The 18,837-nt window shown below is 43.4% G+C and overlaps 1 protein-coding gene and 1 long non-coding RNA gene across 2 annotated transcripts in view; one reads left to right on the top strand and one right to left on the bottom strand.

Annotated features, from left to right (window-relative positions):
- Window positions 1–18,837, bottom strand: part of LOC309359946 (neuronal acetylcholine receptor subunit alpha-7-like) — a 109,773-nt gene that overhangs the window by 29,039 nt on the left and 61,897 nt on the right. The window contains exons 3-8 of the mRNA XM_081894386.1: window positions 17,112–17,156; window positions 16,145–16,254; window positions 13,545–13,624; window positions 9,628–9,795; window positions 5,325–5,519; window positions 3,944–4,030 (exon numbers count right to left, since the gene is read on the bottom strand). Of these exons, the coding sequence (XP_081750512.1) occupies window positions 3,944–4,030; window positions 5,325–5,519; window positions 9,628–9,795; window positions 13,545–13,624; window positions 16,145–16,254; window positions 17,112–17,156 (685 nt within the window). The remainder of the gene's footprint in view (window positions 1–3,943; window positions 4,031–5,324; window positions 5,520–9,627; window positions 9,796–13,544; window positions 13,625–16,144; window positions 16,255–17,111; window positions 17,157–18,837) is intronic.
- On the top strand, window positions 3,955–8,892 carry LOC309360369. The gene is made up of 3 exons (XR_014164059.1): window positions 3,955–4,059; window positions 5,346–5,451; window positions 7,085–8,892. It is a non-coding gene; the product is annotated as an uncharacterized lncRNA (long non-coding RNA).

Here is an 18,837-nt window from a genome sequence, read left to right as displayed (position 1 = left end):
TAAACTGTGGGTTAATCTTAACTTGAAAAAAGCTAGCCTCAGAAACCATGGTTTGAAGTTGACTTATTTCAGCTAAGCATAGATAGCTAAGGTTAAACACATTATGGCTATGTTTGGATGATCAAATCTTGGCTTAATTATAAATTAGGACATGAATAACTCTCATGCAGCTAGGAAGTTGCAGCTAACTGTAGCTTCCCATTTCTACTGATCTGGGAAACTACGGTGAGTAGCTTCTAAGTAAGCTAGGCTATAAAGCCATGATTTAAAATTGACTGATTATCCTAGATAGTTTGGAAGCCATCCATCATGGTTCTTCAGTTCAAACATAATAGGGAGCTATGGTTCACTGTGGTTTCCCTGTTTATTTCCCTGCTTCTATGAAAGGAGAAGCAAAACAGTTCGTGTGGGTGTGTGACACTTGTTTATATAGTGGCTTGTTAAACTGAGATTTCATCTTCTGAAATCTCAAGTTCAAATTACCATATTTTTCGCTCTATAAGACGCACCAGACCACAAGACGCACCTAGTTTTTGGAGGAGGAAAAGAAGAAAAATATTCTGAATCTCAGAAGCCAGAACAGCAAGAGGGATCGCTGCGCAGTGAAAGCAGCAATCCCTCTTGCTGTTCTGGCTTCTGGGATAGCTGCACAGCCTGCATTCGCTCCATAAGACGCACACACATTTCCCCTTACTTTTTAGGAGGGAAAAAGTGAGTCTTATAGAGCAAAAAATACGGTAAGTCAAGCTAAAATGTGAGAATTTCCAAACGCCTCCTTGTGGTCAGGCCAGAGGAGAAGAGTTTGCATGTGGCTCACTGTAGTTCTGTTACATCCCTACCAGCCTATGATATCTCACACCACAAAGAAATTACAAGAAAGAATTCTAACTGCTGGGGATTTGGGGGGAAATGCTAATTTAATTCTTATTTGATGTAAATGGTCTTTGGTGGAAACGTGTGGGGCAGAAGTATAACTGGCTTTATAATGAGAGCGGTTAAGATAAGACTTGATCCTTTTTGCAGTTCGGTTGGTTAAAAAACTGCACCCTGCTATATGTAAACATAAGAGCCTTATTAAAAAAATCTGTTAGTGGCAGCAAAGGTTTTTACACACCACAGGGAATATAATGAGCCATTGCACTCTACGAGGCGGCTAAGGAAAGCGTTTGCAGTGGACAGAATGCACAAATTAATCTGAATTAACGTAGCTTTTTACAGAGAAGCGGAAATTGCAATGAACTTTGCAGAGATGTGTCCTTAAGAAAAATAACACTGGGGGAATTACTGTACGTATTCTCAGTTAATGAAACCTCTGCTGGGTGCTGTACGGTTTTAATAATACAATAATTAATAATTAACGGAGAAGGGAAAAAACACAGGAAGAGAAATAAGTGAGAAGAGGAAGAGGAGGAGGAGAAAGAGGAAAGGAACCTGTAACGTTAGCCTTAGAGAAAAAAGCATCCTTCATCATAGCTGTCAACTTTTCCCTTTTCTTGCGAGGAATCCTATTCGGAATAAGGGAATTTCCCTTAAGGAAAGGGAAACGTTGACAGCTATGTCCTTCATATGCACTATATCAAGGCAGCCAGATATCACTTTCATCAGAAGTTCTTCCCACCCTTCACTTCAGAGATGTTTGCTGGCGAAGGTACTGAAAACCTAATCATTAATATAAAAGGGATTAAATCTTCCATTGGAAAAAGGGGGGAGGGAAAATACTTAGACACATTCAGGAGTTTGTCTAAATATCTCCCCAATTTGGGTGTATGTATGAGGAGACTGGGATGGCTTAGGATCCTTCAGAGCCAAGCCACTTTCCATAATGCTCCAGAACATCCCCTTTATGGCTCTTCCACCACCAGAGCACCAACATCAACTGGACCAAAACTTCAGAGGAGCTGCTGTGGCAGATGGGAGAGGGAAGCTCCAATCTTAGACCTCCCTCTCTGGTCCAATCTACACTATTTGTGTGTTTTTACATTTTGGCAGAAGCCCCCCAGAGTGGCTGGGGCAACCCAGTCAGATGTGTGGCATATAAATAATAAAATTCTTATTTTTCTCCAGAGACACCCTCCCAGGAATCACAGCATTGCAACTTCAGCATTGCTCTGAAGTCTCCGTCCGAAGTACTGGTTTCAACATTCAAGTTACCACTCTGTGTAACAGTTTTTCCACAGCTGACCAAGTGGGTGAAAACTTAACCCAAAAATAAAAATAAATATTTATACCCTGCCCTCTTCAGCCAAGACTGGGCTCAGGGCGGCTAACACCCGATATAAAAACAAATTGATTGAAATACAACTTAAAATACAAGATTAAAATACAACATTAAAGCATTAAAATGCAGCCTCATTTCAGTGGAAACTCAAATCAAAAACTTTTTTGGGGATGAAAACATCAAGTCTTCACCAAGGCTAACAATCCAAACTGGTCCTACATGGGCCAGATAAAAGACAGGGAAGTCCCCAAATAGGAGTTCCATCACAGGAGGAGAAAGGGAAAAAGAAAGAGGGGGAGGGAATCAAATTGATTCCAAGCCAAAGGCCAGGCGGAACAACTCTGTCTTACAGGCCCTGCGGAAAGAAATCAGATCCTGCAGGGCCCTGGTCTCATGAGGCAGAGCGTTCCACCAGGCTGGAGCCAGTGTTGAAAAGGCCCTGGCTCTGGTTGATAATAATAATAATAATAATAATAATAATAATAATAATAATAATAATTATTATTATTATTATTATTATTATTATTATTATTTATTTATACCCCGCCCATCTGGCTGGGCCTTCCCAGCCACTCTGGGCAGCTTCCAACAAAATATTAAAATACTGTAATACATCAAACATTAAAAGCTTCCCTAATCTGACTTCCTTAGGGTCCGGGACCTCTAGGGTGTTGCTATTTATGGACCTTAAGGTCCTCCATGGGGCATACCGGGAGAGGCGTGAGGCATACTGGGAGAGGTGGTCCCATAGGTATGAGGGTCCTACAAGCACTGCAGGAAAGGATGAGGTTTGCCATGAACAAATATTCTCACAAAGACTAATAAAATGGTGCTAACAAACATTACTCGTCATCGCCTTCACCCCATTTATTTTCTTTTCTTTCTTTTTTTAAAATGATATTTATTGAAATTTTCAACATCACCACAACAAAAATCAAAAAAGAAAAAGAGAAAAACACACACACAAAAAAGGAATAAAGTATTTTGTGTTTTCACCCCATTTATTTTCAAGGTTACCCACTTCTGCCCCACTGACAGCCTGAAAGAACCATCTTCCTTCTTTTGCCCCTTCACACAGCCTTCTCACCTTCAGGCATTTCCCCCCTTCTTGAGCAGCCAGGAGAACTGCTATTTACAGAAGATTTGACAAGCGATCTGGGGTGTGTGTAGCCCCCCCCAAACCATAATAATAATAATAATAATAATAATAATAATAATAATAATAATAAATTTTATTTATATCCCGCCCTCCCCAGCCGAAGCCAGGCTCAGGGCAGCTAACAACAATAAAATAGTACAACATTCTAAAATCATTTCATTATAAAATTAATTCAAATCAAATTGATGGTAACCATTGGGCTAGAGATTCTGTGAAGATTGCCAGAGGAGGGGGTCAGGCTGCGCCCTGACCAAAGGCCTGGAGGAACAGCTCTGTCTTGAAGGCCCTGCGGAAAGATGTCAAGTCCCGCAGGGCCCTAGTCTCTTGTGACAGAGCTTTCCACCAGATTGGAGCCACAGCCAAAAAAGCCCTGGCTCTAGTTGAGGCCAGCCTAATGGCTCCCTCCTCCCTCCTCCACACGCTAAATAAAGTGAAGACGTTTTCAAGTCTCATTTGTTTCAGCTGGAGAACTAGGGCCATGCTTGTCTCCCTCCAGAGAAACCAAGGACACTTGAAAGTGCTGCACATTTGGCTGGGTTGTGAGGCGCCAGAACCCATCGACATACCTATCAAGGGGACGGAATCTGATGTGGCAGGCATGATCTCGGCAACAAGCAGCATGAAAACCGTGAGAGACAGGAGGACCGTAATACCTGCAATCAAATTACGAAGGAGACATAAGGTGAGGCAAGATCTGAACGCTTTCTGTTCCAAAGATTATGAACAGTGAGCGCGTTCCCTTGATTAGGCATGCAATTAAACATTACATATTGATCTCAGAACGTCAACTCGGGAGACCCTAATAAATCAAGGGTGCAGAGAAATATGTGTTGCTAGGTCCAGCAGAACTACAGCTGTTTCACGCATTCTGCCATTGTTATCCTGGCTCCTTTCTTAACCTGCATTTTCCTTAGTTTTGAGTAGGTCGGCCACATGTTGTACTTAACAGAAGAGAGTTTTCTATTTTGAGGCACTGTTGGAGGACAGGCCTCTATTTGAAGGCATCCTCTACTTGAGGGCTGTCCAGTCCATGTCTTGTTTAAAGATGAGGAACTATTTAAAAAACGTAGATCAGGGATCCTGAAGTTGTCCATCAACAGTTGGACACACCTACACAGCAGACCGGGCAGGCGCACAAGTAATCTGTTGCCTTCCCCACTATGGTGACATGTGTTGTCCTTCTGTTTCAACCAGAGTTTCCCAAACTTGGGTCCTCCAGCTGTTTTTGGACTACAATTCCCATCATCCTTGACCACTGGCTCTGCTAGCTAGGGATGATGGGAGTTGTAGTCTAACAACAGCTAGAGACCCAAGTTTGGGAAACCCTGGATTAAGCCATAGCGATTTATGTGTATATATACCAGGCATAGGCAAACTCTGGCCCTCCAGATGTTTGGGACTACAATTCCCATCATCCCTGACCACTGGTCCTGTTAGCTAGGGATGATGGGAATTGTAGCCCCAAACATCTGGAGGGCCAGAATTTGCCCATGCCGGATATATACCTATAACCACATACGGCTGTTATACAAATTGGTATCCTCTTGTTGTGGTGATGCATGACTAGCCAGCCTAGTTCTGAAGGGGTGACACAGGTATGAGAAGGACCCTTCCCATGCAGTTTCTCAGTGGTTTGCACACTTCTCAGGCAGCACAGGAACAAGTCTTGGGGAGGTAAACTGAGATGGTAGGAATTTAAAGCCGAGCCACCATCAGCTATAAAGCTGGGGTGCCCATATTTTCGAATGCTCCCCCGCATGTAAAAAAAAACTAGCACACCAAGCAGGTGATTGTGCCAAACTTTTTTCTCAGATGCTAGGGATGTTTTAAAACCCAAACAAACATGGTAACGCTTCAAAACTATGAATGCCTGCACTCTAGAATCCTACCACCTCTGTGTCCCACTTCTGTCAATGTGTGGAGTAGCTCTAAATTCTCAGCTCTTACCCAAGGATATTTTCTCTCCAGAGTCAGCTGGCAGCAAGAAAACAAGCAATGCTAAGCCTGATATGAGGACGCATGGAATCAGCAAGTTCAATCCATAGTAGAGGGTGCGGCGGCGCATTGTCACGGTGTAAGTCACATCCGGATATGGCTCCTTACAGCACTCATAGTACAACTCGTTTCTTTTACCTGGGACACCTGCACAAAAGCAAATTTGAAGTAAGAAATGAGGAGAAATACGCTGCATTCTTACAGCCCTTGGCTACGTTAGTAGGTCTATGGTCTGGCTCCTCAATCCCCACTCTCATTTTCCAGTAATGTAGCCCATGGATTAGGGTCACAGCTCATCAGCAAAACATCTGTTTTGCATGCAGAAGTTACCAGGTGTCTCCAAGGAAAGACTCCAGGTCTGAAAATCTGGGGAACCACTCCAGTCCATGTAGAGAATACTGACCTACAAGGACTCAGTGTAAGGCAGCTGCATATGTTTCTAATTGGGTTCAATCCAGATGTCACACCACGTCATGCTTTGCCAACCATAGCTGTGGTATGAACTGATAAAGCATGCTTTCTGCTCAGGCAGCAAATCAGAATTACAGTGGTACCTTGGTTCTCGAACGTAATCCATTCCGGAAGTCCGTTCGACTTCCAAAACGTTCCAAAAACAAGGCATGGCTTCCGATTGGCGCAGGTGCCCCAGAAACAAAAGCTAACAGCCACATCGGACGTTCAGCTTCCAGAAAATTTTCAAAAACCGTAACACTTACTTCCGGGTTTTCAGCATTCAGGAGCCGATTAGTTTGTCAAGTAAGCCGTTCGAGACCAAGGTTCCACTGTATTGTGGCTATAGCCATGGCTGAAGCCACTAGGCCTTAGAGACATAATCAAAGGGGAAATGACATCACGGAAGCAGCTCTCACTGGGGATTCCCTAACATACCCTCCCTCCTTCCAATTGCCTGTCTGTAGCCCTGGCCTTGCAATCACTTCTCTTAGGTGCCAACATGGTTGCCAACTCAAAAGCAATTGACGTCACCGGCACTAGCCAATGCAGGCAGACTTCTGCAGTGTCCATGGCCAGAGCATGAGCAAACAATCCCCAGATCCCAGCTAGCTACATATGGCAGGTGGTTGCAGCTGAGAGATCAGGGCTTGCCTGAATCCCATTTAAATTTGCTCCTCCAGGCACCCTTCCTCTATTACAGGAATGTCGGGTGTCCAAATTGTTTGGATGACTTTGAAGGCTTTGCCCTCTAGCTGTGCCTTAATGCCTCTTCTCTACTTATTCTCAATAACTCTTGTGGGACGTAATAATTCTTAGCATCTCGAGAAATAAGGTGAGAAAGCAAAGTCTGCCGATAGATATTTAGCTCTCTCCTGGGGCTAATGCAACTCTCTACGCATTTCATTTTGTACACATACTGAAAAATCCATACAAATCTATTATCCAGCCTAGGGCGGGGGTGGGGTTGGAATTTGGTGAAAAACGCGCCATATGATAATCGTCAACATTTCCAAAGAACTGTCATAAGAAATACAGCATCCATCCCTCCTCTGGCAAATGTCATTATAGGACTATAACATGTAATTGCCCATTCTCTAAGCTCTCCATCAGATTCAAGCAACAATCAATGGTTATTATAATGTCCAGTGTGATGGCTTGCACTTTTCAAGCTGTTTAACAGCACAGCGGAGCTGAAATGATTTATACCTTTGTTTTGTTTTGTTTTAGCATACAACAGATGTTACTTCTCTTTTCCATAGATTCCCTGGCACCTCTCTTGAAAACGTTGGTTCATTTTCGGCGGGGCTGTGGATTGGCCGAGAAAGCCTTAAAGGGGCATGCCTGGAGAGCCTTGCAAGCCTTGGCTGGGTTTGCCGGTCAGCCTGAGCACAAACCCTAAAAGGGCAGGTCTGGGGAAGCTCAGAGCGCTGTGCCTTTAAAACAACATCTGCTGGAAGAAGCTGCCCGGTTTTGGGGGCCACCTTCCCAAAACGCCAGCCATCGAGGTGAAAATAAAGAATGACGAATGCTCAAACTCCCTTGGCAGGAGTGCGATCTCATAAAATGAGTTGTTCCTTTCTTTATCCGATCAGGCGGCGGCAGCACTGACGCTGCGTGTAGGAACTGTTGGCTATTTGCAGATTAGTTGCGCTGCAGAGAGCTTGCTGGGGAGACCACACATTACAAGGAACACAAAATAACTTTAGCTAGGTTTTAATAACAAAAACGAGAACTCTTTTTACACTAAATATATCAACAAGCATGACCCATCCACCAGGGTACTGAGAGAGCTAGGTGCTGCTCTTTATATACTATACGCAATTGCTGACACAGCTTAATTAACACAACTTAACAGCACCTGCTATACTGCTTCACCACTGTAAAACTGGGTCACATTATTTGCTCTGGCCCTTAAAGACATACACATCTTGTGGAACAATAATGAACCTTCAAATTTAAAAAGACCATTCAACAGGAACAACATTATGGACTTCTGTTGTCCCTGAAAAAAGGCCTTTGTAGTGGATGCCCTGTATGCTGCTGCTGGCAGCTTTCCTGACTAGGCCTTGACATCCAAAAGCTCCCCCAGCTCCCCATGAGCACTTTATAGCTCTACAGAATGTGGGCTTCCAGACCTCTCCAGACCGGGAGGTGGAGAGAGGCTGTGGCGCACGAAGCACCTGGCCACAGCAGGTCCTGCCCCCCCCCAAGAGCATGCCCCACAGAGAGTTTAGCGATGGGTAGAAGCTGGGTTGGGTTGCACCAGGAGATCTCTTGGTGATGTGCAGTTGATCAAAAAGGCTTGCTGACTCCCAGTTGTACAACAACAGCGGCAACAAAATGACTCTCCCCCAAACCCCCAGAATCAGAAGGCTAACCGGAGGTTGGCTTCTGTGCAAGAGGACTGTGAGATCAGCTTAGATCTCCTACATATTCAGAGGCACCCTGCTCTTTAATTCTAACTGTTATGGGGTTTTTTTACACCTGGCTCCAGCTGGTGGTCTAGTTAAAGAAGAAAACAACGTAGATCAGACAAGCCTGAAGTCTGTCCACTGCTGCGGATTACTGGGAGGCAGAGGGCGAGGCAGTGTTAGGGTGGGGCTGATGCAGCGCAAACACATCAGCAGAACCCATCTGGCGGATGTTCACCACATTGACCTTGCCGCCATTTCTCCATCCCAGTAAGCCGCAGAGGCATTGGGGATGGGAGATCAGGTATGAGTTAGAATTCCTGCTCTATGATTGCAGTCACGGTGTTGTTGTCTTTCACATGACGGTATATGTTTTGACTCCACAGAGTGGGAAGTGATGAAGACAGGATGTTTGTGTTACTGTGTTCCGTGAAGTGGGACTCTTGTCCTTTGTTCTTTTTCTCTTTGCTGTCTGATGCTAGAGAGAGAGGGAGCCATGTTGCAGTGCTCCGTGTGTGTTTATATGTAAATAAAGTAGATTAGCCAAAATGCTGAGTTGCTGAGGTCTGTCACGCAAGCCATGCACAAACTCTGCGGATCCCTAAGTGTACCTGTGTCAGTTGGCATCGGTTGCTGTGATGTTCGGGTTGAAGAAAGCTTTTGAAGCTCCCGAACAATCGACCAGGAAGGAGGGAACATGTCAGTCGGGCATGTGTCTCTACCAGGGTCCTACTCGAGTGTAGGTTGAACTCCTGCCAGTATGCACCTCCACTTCTTGCTATTCGAGCAACCACTTTGGGGTGCTTTTGGTATCTCTGTTCCAAATAAGAGGCATGCCCAGAGTAAAAAGATAAAGGTAAAGGGACCCCTGACCATTAGGTCCAGTCGTAACCAACTCTGGGGTTGTGGCGCTCATCTCGCTTTATTGGCCGAGGGAGCCGGCGTACAGCTTCCAGATCATGTGGCCAGCATGACTAAGCTGCTTCTGGCGAACCAGAACAGCACACGGAAACGCTGTTTACCTTCCCGCCGGAGCAGTACCTATTTATCTACTTGCACTTTGACGTGCTTTCGAACTGCTAGGTTGGCAGGAGCAGGGACCAAGCAAGGGGAGCTCACCCCATCACGGGGATTCAAACCGCCAACCTTCTGATCGGCAAGTCCTAGGCTCTGTGGTTTAACCCACAGCACCACCCACGTTCCTTTAGCAACATACAAAGAGGGCATGAATGTCTGCTGAGTGTTGCTAAGCATATGCTCAGAGTGAAGCATGCCCCTGCTTGCAATTTTAATTTGGAGTGGGGGAAGACAGTGTGCCTCCATTAACAGAAGTTTAGGGAAGACTAGATTAGATTCACTTGCCTTAGGTTCGTTTAATAAAGCCAGCTTACCCACTAAATCCCATTCTCCGTTGGATATGTAATTGGAAATATCAGCTTCGAGCATCTGCAGATCAAGCAGCCAGCCATTGTGCGTCCAGGAGCCAAACTTCAAATCGCATTTCTGCACATCAAAAGGAAACCAGCGGACATCAATGTAACATGTGCTCTTCAAGATGCCTGTAAGTAATTAGAAACGGGCATGTAAATGTTTCTAAAGGGGGAAAGCGGTGAGATCTTAAAGGCAAGAGTGGAAGGGGAATGAAATTGCAGTCATATCCACCTGTTATCAAGAGTTCAAGAGAGCAGACAGCTTTGAAATGCATTCCAAATTGATCTGCTAACAAACGGTGCCTATAATTCTGCGTTTCAGTCATGGTCTTCAGAGGACCATCTGATGAAAAAGCTGATTGAAAATAATAACTGGCGCCTCACAGTTAAGCTGCATGGAGCTTAAGCCTCCAAGAAACAGATCTCAGGTGCTTTAGCTGCATCTACTTTAGGGGCTGTGTGGCATATCAAACCACCGCAAACAAAATGGAGAGCAACAGCAGAATTGCTAGTTGTGGCAGTCAGAATTGCTAGTTGAGCCAGTGTGGTGTAGTGGTTAAGAGCGGTGGACTCGTAATCTGGTGAACCGGGTTCACGTCTCCGCTCCTCCACATGCAGCTGCTGGGTGACCTTGGGCCAGTCACACTTCTCTGAAGTCTCTCAGCCCCACTCACCTCACAGAGTGTTTGTTGTGGGGGAGGAAGGGAAAGGAGAATGTTAGCCACTTTGAGACTCCTTCAGGTAGTGCTAAAGCGGGATATCAAATCCAAACTCTTCTTCTTCTACTACTGCCAAGCAGATGTTCTTAATTGTAGTAATGTTTCATGCTTCCCACTTCACTAGGAGGTAGGAAATGTCAAGATGGGCAGCTTTGTGAGGAGAGACTCCTTCATGCTATTAGACTTGGGCCAGGTTATCTTAAAGATTACCTCCTCCCATAGATGCCACCTGAACCTTAAGATCCTCTTCAAAGGACCTTCTCCCTTTGCCTCCTCCAAGTCAGCTGAAGCAGTTATCAAGTACAGAGCCTTTTCGGGAGTGGCACCGTTCCCACTGAACGACATTCCAGAGACTCTTGCCTGGCCCAACTCACCTGACCCTACTTTATACGTGATTGGAGCAGATCCTGGTTAAACACACACGAATTGGGCATGATCACATGCACTTTGATCAGCTGTGAAAATTGCAACCTGCTCATCATCTAGATAAGTTCCAAGGATCACACTGCTTCTGCTAACTTCTGTTTACTGCATATCACCAAACGTTCTACAGGTCTGTTTCAAATTACAACTGCAATGCTTCTTCAACAAACAACGACAACAAAGACACTTTGGAGCGTGTGCTGACATTCATAAAAGAGCATATAATGGCCATATATTCCCTTGGAATTGATTTCATTTTCTTATAACTTGCTCTCCAGTAAAAACCCGACATCCCACACACCCCTTTGTCTTTGATTTACTTTGCTTTCCTCGAGGGGCTGTCTGCTCTGGCATAAATGATTCATGTGACACTAGTCGAAAACGATGTAAGGGATTAATATTTATCACGTATTATTTGTCATCTAATTATTTCATGTTCCGCCAGTTAAAATCAGAAGTAGAAAGGAGAGAATAACAAAATGCCTCAAAGGTGCTGTTTGTTGTGCAACTTGCGGTGGTGGACAATTAGCTTGTTTTTGTTAGATAGCCAAGTTTTATTGGCTGTTTCGAATGTGCAGAGACTCGATTACGTTAGACCATTACATGCTAGTGACAGTTGGCCTTTCATCACTTGATTGGCAGGCGGAAGAGAGGTAGGCTAAGCAGCCAGGGACACCCTGGTCTGGTTCCTGGCTTCTTCCTTTCCTACTTCTGAGTTGTCTCCTGTCTCAAGCAATGGTGGCAACTTGGCTGAAGGGTCTAGAGGTGGAGGGAAGTCTCTCCTACCCCTGCCCTGACTCTCAGGCAGCATACACACCCAGTGCCAGATTTACGTATAAGCTAAACAAGCTATAGCTTAGGGCCCCCAAAAAAATTAAAGGGAAAAAAACCTGGATGTACATTTCCAAAACATAAGATAAAAAACAAATAAATTAAAACCTGCATACAGCAACAGCGTTTTGTGTTGTGTAGGCTCCTATGATGTAAATAATGGGCCCCACCTGCTAGCCTGCTCCCTAAAACATCACTGGTTTGCTCATTTCTATATATAGGGTGCCTATATTCTGCATGGACTGGTTGCATGGCATATATTCAACACAAAAAACAGTGACAATTTGTTGTTGACAACGGACAGCTGGACCTCATCAAACCTAAATCCGGCCCTGTACACACCATGCACTGAAGCAAATGTCTTCCCCTCGGAAGGATCCTGCAAACTGTAGTTGACTCCTCACAGAGCTGCTGTGCCCAGTCTCCTTTAACAATCTACAGTTTCCAGGATTCGCTGGCGGGAAGACAAGGGCTCACAGTGATCAAAGAGTGCTTTATGTATGGCGTGTAATTATCCGAGATGGAACAGCAGCTTGCCTTAGCCCAACGGAGGAGGCACAGTAGTGGCTCAAGAAACCAACTCCTTTAAAGAGATCAACTCCAATTTGGTCAAAAAACAGAAGAGCAAGGAGCTGGTAAGAGGCTTGTTCTTTGAACTTCTGCACTCTCCCAAATGTCAATTTCACTTTCAGTACAATTTTTTCCTCAAGTAAGTTTAGCGACATGAGGACTCCTGCACAGCATATTCATATTGTAGATTGCAATGACAGAATAATCCCCATACATGTTTTCATATGTGGCATATTCACCTCATCTGGTTATCAGAATCACAAAAAGGAACTTCCGAGTGTTAGGTACTTGTCAAGACCCGTCTTTCCTAATACTCCCTCTTTTTTATATACTTTTCAAATTTATACATTTCATTAATTTTACAATCCATTTACCATTTCAAAACTTGACATCCTTCCCCCTCTTTCTGCGGTTCCTTAAATTTATTTTTTTCACATCTTCTGCAAATCCAAATTCATTTAATTTACTCATTTAATTACCTACTGTAAATATATACTCTTATAAAACATCAGGTTATTACAATAAACCTGCTAATGTTTTAATCTGTTTACAATTTTTCTGTAAATATTCAATAAACCATCTTCATTCTTTTATAAAGAGTTTGGTATCTTAATTTCTTATTCTTCCAGTAAGTTTTGCCATTTCTGCATATTCCATAAGTTTTTGCATCCATTCTTCCTTTGCTGGGACTTCTGCTTCTTTCACTTTTGGGGCAAGTAACATTCTTGCTGCTGTAGTAGCAGACATGAATAAGTTTCTATACAATTTAGGTAGTTCTGTCTCTATAATTCCCAAAACAAAAGCTTCTGGGATATATATATATATGTGTGTGTGTGTGTGTGTGTGTGTGTGTTATTTTGAACACCTTTTTCAATTCATTATATATCATTTCCCAGTAAGCTTTAACCTTACTACAAGACTACCACATATGATAAAAAGAACCTTCCTTCTCTTTACATTTCCAACACTTGTTTGATTTAGATTTATACATTTTTACCAATTTACTTGGTATTAGATACCAATAATATATCATTTTCATATAATTTTCTCTTAAACCATAACACGCTGTAAATTTTATGTCCAGATTTCACAGTTGTTCCCATGCTTCCATATCTATATTATGACCTATATCTGTTGCCCAGTGTATCATTGAGGATTTTACTTGCTCATCCTTTGTCATTCGTAATACTCTCAGGCACAAACTTCATTAAAGGTTTGTGCAGTTTTAATTAAAGCATATACTAACAATACAGTTTCGTTTAAGCCTTCTAATCCACAGTCACATATATGAATTCCTGATCCAGGGGATAACTCAATATATTAAAAGCCTCTTACCTGGAGGGATATACTGGCAAGATCCCGTATAGTTCACTAGAACATTTGTATGAAACGTGGCATCAAATCTCTCGTCTGCACTACAAAATACAGCAGAAAAGGTAAGTGAGGTGTTGTTTACTGATTGCATTTGCTGCAATGTAAGAGATGCAAAACATTGTAAAAGATGATCCTATTGTTTTTAGTAAGACTTTAAACTGATTGACGATCTCTGTCGCCATTTTTGGTTTTTTAATGTTTTCCAGTAGAAGTATTGGAATAAATAATTCAAAATCATTGGCTACAGGAGGATAAGTCAATGCTGCGAATGACACAATACAGGCTGAACTCTGATCCTTTAAAAATGCATGATCAGTTGTAATTACTTCTTCCACCCTACAAACAGATATATACAGTGGACGCTTGGGTTGCAAACGTGATCCGTGTGGGATGCACGGTCACAACCCACAGCGTTCGCAACCTGTGTCTGCGCACACACGGGTTGCGATTCGGTGCTTCTGCGCATGCATGACCGCTGAAACCCAGAAGTAACCCGTTCCGGTACTTCTGGGTTTCGGCGATCCATAACCTGAAAAAACGCAACCTGAAGCAGCTATAACCTGAGTTACGACTGTATATATATTTCTTAATTGCAGGCCACTCATGCAGAATTAGGATTTTATGCATTTTCACATGGTGAATCTGAATTTCACTTCTCCCAAGTGATTAACAATGGGGTTGTGACCAAAAATCAAAAAGATGGCCTACATGGCTGTTCTAAATAGCAATAAAATCCAGATCTATATAAAATTAGGCATAGGGGGCTGAGTGCCAGAATCATGGCAGAAATGGGCAATATAAAGCAGTTTAAAAAACTAATCCTCCCCCCCAAAAAATTGTCTTAGAATCATAGAATTGTAGAGTTGGAAGGGACACCGAGGGTCATCTAGTCTAACCCCCTGCAATGCAGGAATCTTTTGCCCAATGTGGGACTCAAACCTTCAACCCTGAGTTTAAGAGTCTAGTGCTCTACCAACTGAGCTATCTTGCAGCAGCCATCTTTGTTTAGGAAAGAGGCTCTGCTCAGAAGGCTCAAATTTGGTACAAAGCATCAGCTGCATTAAACTGTCCTTGCTTCATAAGGCACTGATTAAACACTGAGGTTTTTAAACCTCAAGTCCCCCTTCAATTCAGTGCAGCTGTTATGTTACTATACAAAGGGACATTCCGTTTCGGCACCTGAAATACACAAAATCCAACCTTCAAATCTAATTCTACTCAAACAGCCTACAAACAAGAAGAACCAATTTGCCTACCACGGGTGATGGCCAAAATTGTTTCAGACAGGTACTAGAAGCAGTACTTTTAAAGATTTCCTGTTTAAAGTTTAAAAATTGGAACAAAGAAAGAAAAGTCAGCAACCACTGTATATAAGAAAACTGAGCTATAACCCCCTTTTACATTGGCTGCCACTTGGCATTGCTTAGAATCATAGAATCATAGAGTTGGAAGAGACCACAAGGGCCATCGAGTCCAACCCCCTGCCAAGCAGGAAACACCATCAGAGCACTCCTGACATATGGTTGTCAAGCCTCTGCTTAAAGACCTCCAAAGAAGGAGACTCCACCACACCCCTTGGCAGCAAATTCCACTGTCGAACAGCTCTTACTGTCAGGAAGTTCTTCCTAATGTTTAGGTGGAATCTTCTTTCTTGTAGTTTGGATCCATTGCTCCGTGTCCGCTTCTCTGGAGCAGCAGAAAACAACCTTTCTCCCTCCTCTATGTGACATCCTTTTATATATTTGAACATGGCTATCATATCACCCCTTAACCTCCTCTTCTCCAGGCTAAACATGCCCAGCTCCCTTAGCCGTTCCTCATAAGGCATCGTTTCCAGGCCTTTGACCATTTTGGTTGCCCTCCTCTGGACACGTTCCAGTTTGTCAGTGTCCTTCTTGAACTGTGGTGCCCAGAACTGGACACAGTACTCCAGGTGAGGTCTGACCAGAGCAGAATACAGTGGCACTATTACTTCCCTTGATCTAGATCGATAATTTTGTACTGCTATATTAACAATGGCTTCTCTATAACTCACCTTGGGAGTTTAAGGACTGGAGGGGAGAATAGCAATGCTATAAATGAATAAATATAATGGGTTTTAATCCTGACAAGGCTTCTATGACGGTGACTTGGTTTGCCAGTGTTATTTCTTGTGCCATTTGCCCTATACCACATCCTCCAACATTACTTTTTGGTCTACAACAAAGCTGAAGTGCAAGACTCCAATTGAAGGATCGTAAGTTGGAGGGCTTAGTCAACCCAATAAATGAACATTTTGGGGGGGAAGGGTGGTTCTCAGCCAAATTACACATGGCAATGAAAATGTAAAATTCCAGTTGCAGCAATGTGTTGGATGCAAAACCACTAAGCATCCTCCTCCTTCCACTCAGTTTGATTTACTTTGATTTGTAAAAGAACAAGGCTCATCACATTGTGCTATTTGATCACGCGTTCTTGCGTAATTGCAGTCATGACCCCGGAGTTTAATAGAGCTATGTCAATTTCTATCTGTTCCTCAACTTGCTCGGGTTTTAAAACAGCCTCAAATATGCCTTCCTTACCTGTTGTACAGAAGAATGTCTGGCACCCAAATCTGATCAGATGGGAATCTTAAATTCTGAACTCCTGGATATTCATACTGATCCCATGACAAATACGTGTCCATCCAGGACTATGGAAAAAGATGGTTTTGCGATTAAAGATCATAGATGCTGGAAAATCTGCTTTCAAAAATAATTAGTACAATATGAATAATGCCAACGATAACAGGCGAGGTTTATCGTTGATGGGGCACATTTTCCACGCCTTTGCCTGCCCTTCCTCCCTCTAGGGCCAGAATATTTCAGCCAACAGCAGGCAGCCAACAGAATATTTCTGTCTGCCCACAATACCCCCTGACATTAGAAAAGCTCAACAAATCCATGTCAGAGGTTTCACCGCCACCAGCAAACACTGAGGCTCAAACAGCACATGACAGTGAAAGATCCATTTGTTTAAACCCATGCCTGACCCCACACGCTTACAAAGCAGGGCGAAATCCAGTGTTCTGTACAAAAATAACACAAGTGGAGCTGAAACTTTCCTGGGTGAATAAAAAGATCTTCATCTGGTACCGAAAATACCATATAAAAGGCACCAGGCAGGCCTCTCTAGGGAGGCTGTTCCATACCTGAGGTGCCACCACCAAAAATGCCCTTTCCTTGATAGGTATCGAGAAAAGGGTCTTTTCAGTAGTGGCACCTCAAGTATATAACTATATAAATTCATGTTACAGAGGGGGCATCAAAACTTGCATCCACAATTTTCAACAGCAGTATAGACTTAGCCTCACATTTACTTTGGTTCAAAACTTCATATGGAAATGAGTTTCTCGGTTTTCTGACAACTGATAAGATCAAATCAGCAACATTCCAAAATTTTCTTCTCTGTTCTCTTTTTTTTCTCCGTATGAAAAACCTTTCTCTGGAAAATCATTATTTTTAACAACCTGTCGCATAGTTTATGTTGATTAATGGCAAAATTACTTACCATCTGTAGCCAAGCATTTGTTATCAAGACTTGGTTCTTTTCATCCTTAAAGAAAATAAAAAGCGGGAGAGGGGAATGATGAAAATAAACAGTTTTTGTCAAAGTATGAATAATTGTATTTATATTTTATCCATGTTAGTTCTTGGAAAGATAACCAAACACACATACACCCAGTGAGTAGAATTTAGAAGCATCATAGCCAGCTTCTGGCATTTAAAAAAGGATTCAGATGATAAATAATTAGTGGTTGCAATTCTTGCACATCCTAATGATATTCGTTTGAAGTGGACCAGCATTCCTGGGTCACAGAATCCAGTCGTGAAGTGTTCAGCCAGAGGCCATTACAGCATAAAATATTAAAAATAAGAAAAAGAGTGGCAAAATGAAATCAATAGCATAGAGTCCAAATAAAAAAAATATGGACACAATCTAGCCAAAGTTAAGCACCTTTGAGGCCCACTGAGAGAATTAAAAATTGATTTCAAACCTCTGAAATCAATACGATGTAGAAGTGCTTGACCTCAGTGGAACATGTACTATAATTTTAACACAGAAGTAAAAGTCTAGGCTTAAACCACATTGTCCCATGCATACAGCTCAAAGAGTTGAATTACGTGGCTCCTCTCCACATTCTTCAGTGATATTGTCCTATAAAGTTTGCATCCAGTGCTGGATTTACGTATAAGCTAAACAAGCGTTTCCGTGAGCTGCTCTGGTTCACCAGAAGCGGCTTAGTCATGCTGGTCACATGACCCGGAAGCTGTACGCCGGCTCCCTTGGCCAATAAAGTGAGATGAGCGCCGCAACCCCAGAGTCGGTCACAACCGGATCTAATGGTCAGGGGTCCCTTTACCTTTAAACAAGCTATAGTTTAGGGCCCCACTCTCTTGGGGGCCCCCCAAAAAAATTAAAGGGGAAAAAACTGGATGTATATGAATTACCTGTTAGGATATTTCCGTTCCACCTTAAAAGGGAGCAGGCTTTGTGAGTCACAGAGTCTGCGTATTTCCTGTTCACGGGAAGTTTATGTTTTGTTATTGCTTTCGTTTCTCTCTCTGTGCCTGAACACGCAAGCAGGCAGTCATGTTTTTTCCTTTGTTCTGACCAACGCTGAATAAACTTCTAAATAATGCTCTCCTGCGTGCATCTTTTGCTGTACGAATTCTGCTGATAGAGTGTGCATCAGCTCTGGAATGTGGCAAGCTATTTTCTGGAGCTCGTGTCGCTGATTGCTGACACTGTATCTAAGGGAGATCAATGGATCGTCCGGAGGCGACATGGGGGCCATGATGAGCTTTATCTACCTGGCAGTATCCCAACATTACCATATAGCATATAAAGGTAAAGGTAAAGGTACCCCTGCCCGTACGGGCCAGTCGTGTCCGATTCTAGGGTTGCATGCTCATCTCGCTCTAGAGGCCGTGAGCCAGTGCCGTCCGAAGACACTTCTGGGTCACGTGGCCAGCGTGACGAAGCTGCATCTGGCGAGCCAGCACCAGCACTGCACACGGAAACGCCGTTTACCTTCCCGCTATAAAGCGTTCCCTATTTATCTACTTGCACTTAAGAGTGCTTTCGAACTGCTAGGTGGGCAGGAGCTGGGACCGAACGACGGGAGCTCACCCCACTGCGGGGATTCGAACCGCTGACAATATGATCGGCAAGTCCTAGGCACTGAGGTTTTACCCACAGCGCCACCCACGTCCGAATATATAGCATATATTCA

Source organism: Podarcis melisellensis (assembly GCF_964234715.1).
Source record: "Podarcis melisellensis genome assembly, chromosome: 17".
NCBI lineage: Eukaryota > Metazoa > Chordata > Lepidosauria > Squamata > Lacertidae > Podarcis > Podarcis melisellensis.
Note: the sequence above shows the minus strand (reverse complement) of the source record. Positions and strands in the feature narration are given on the sequence as shown.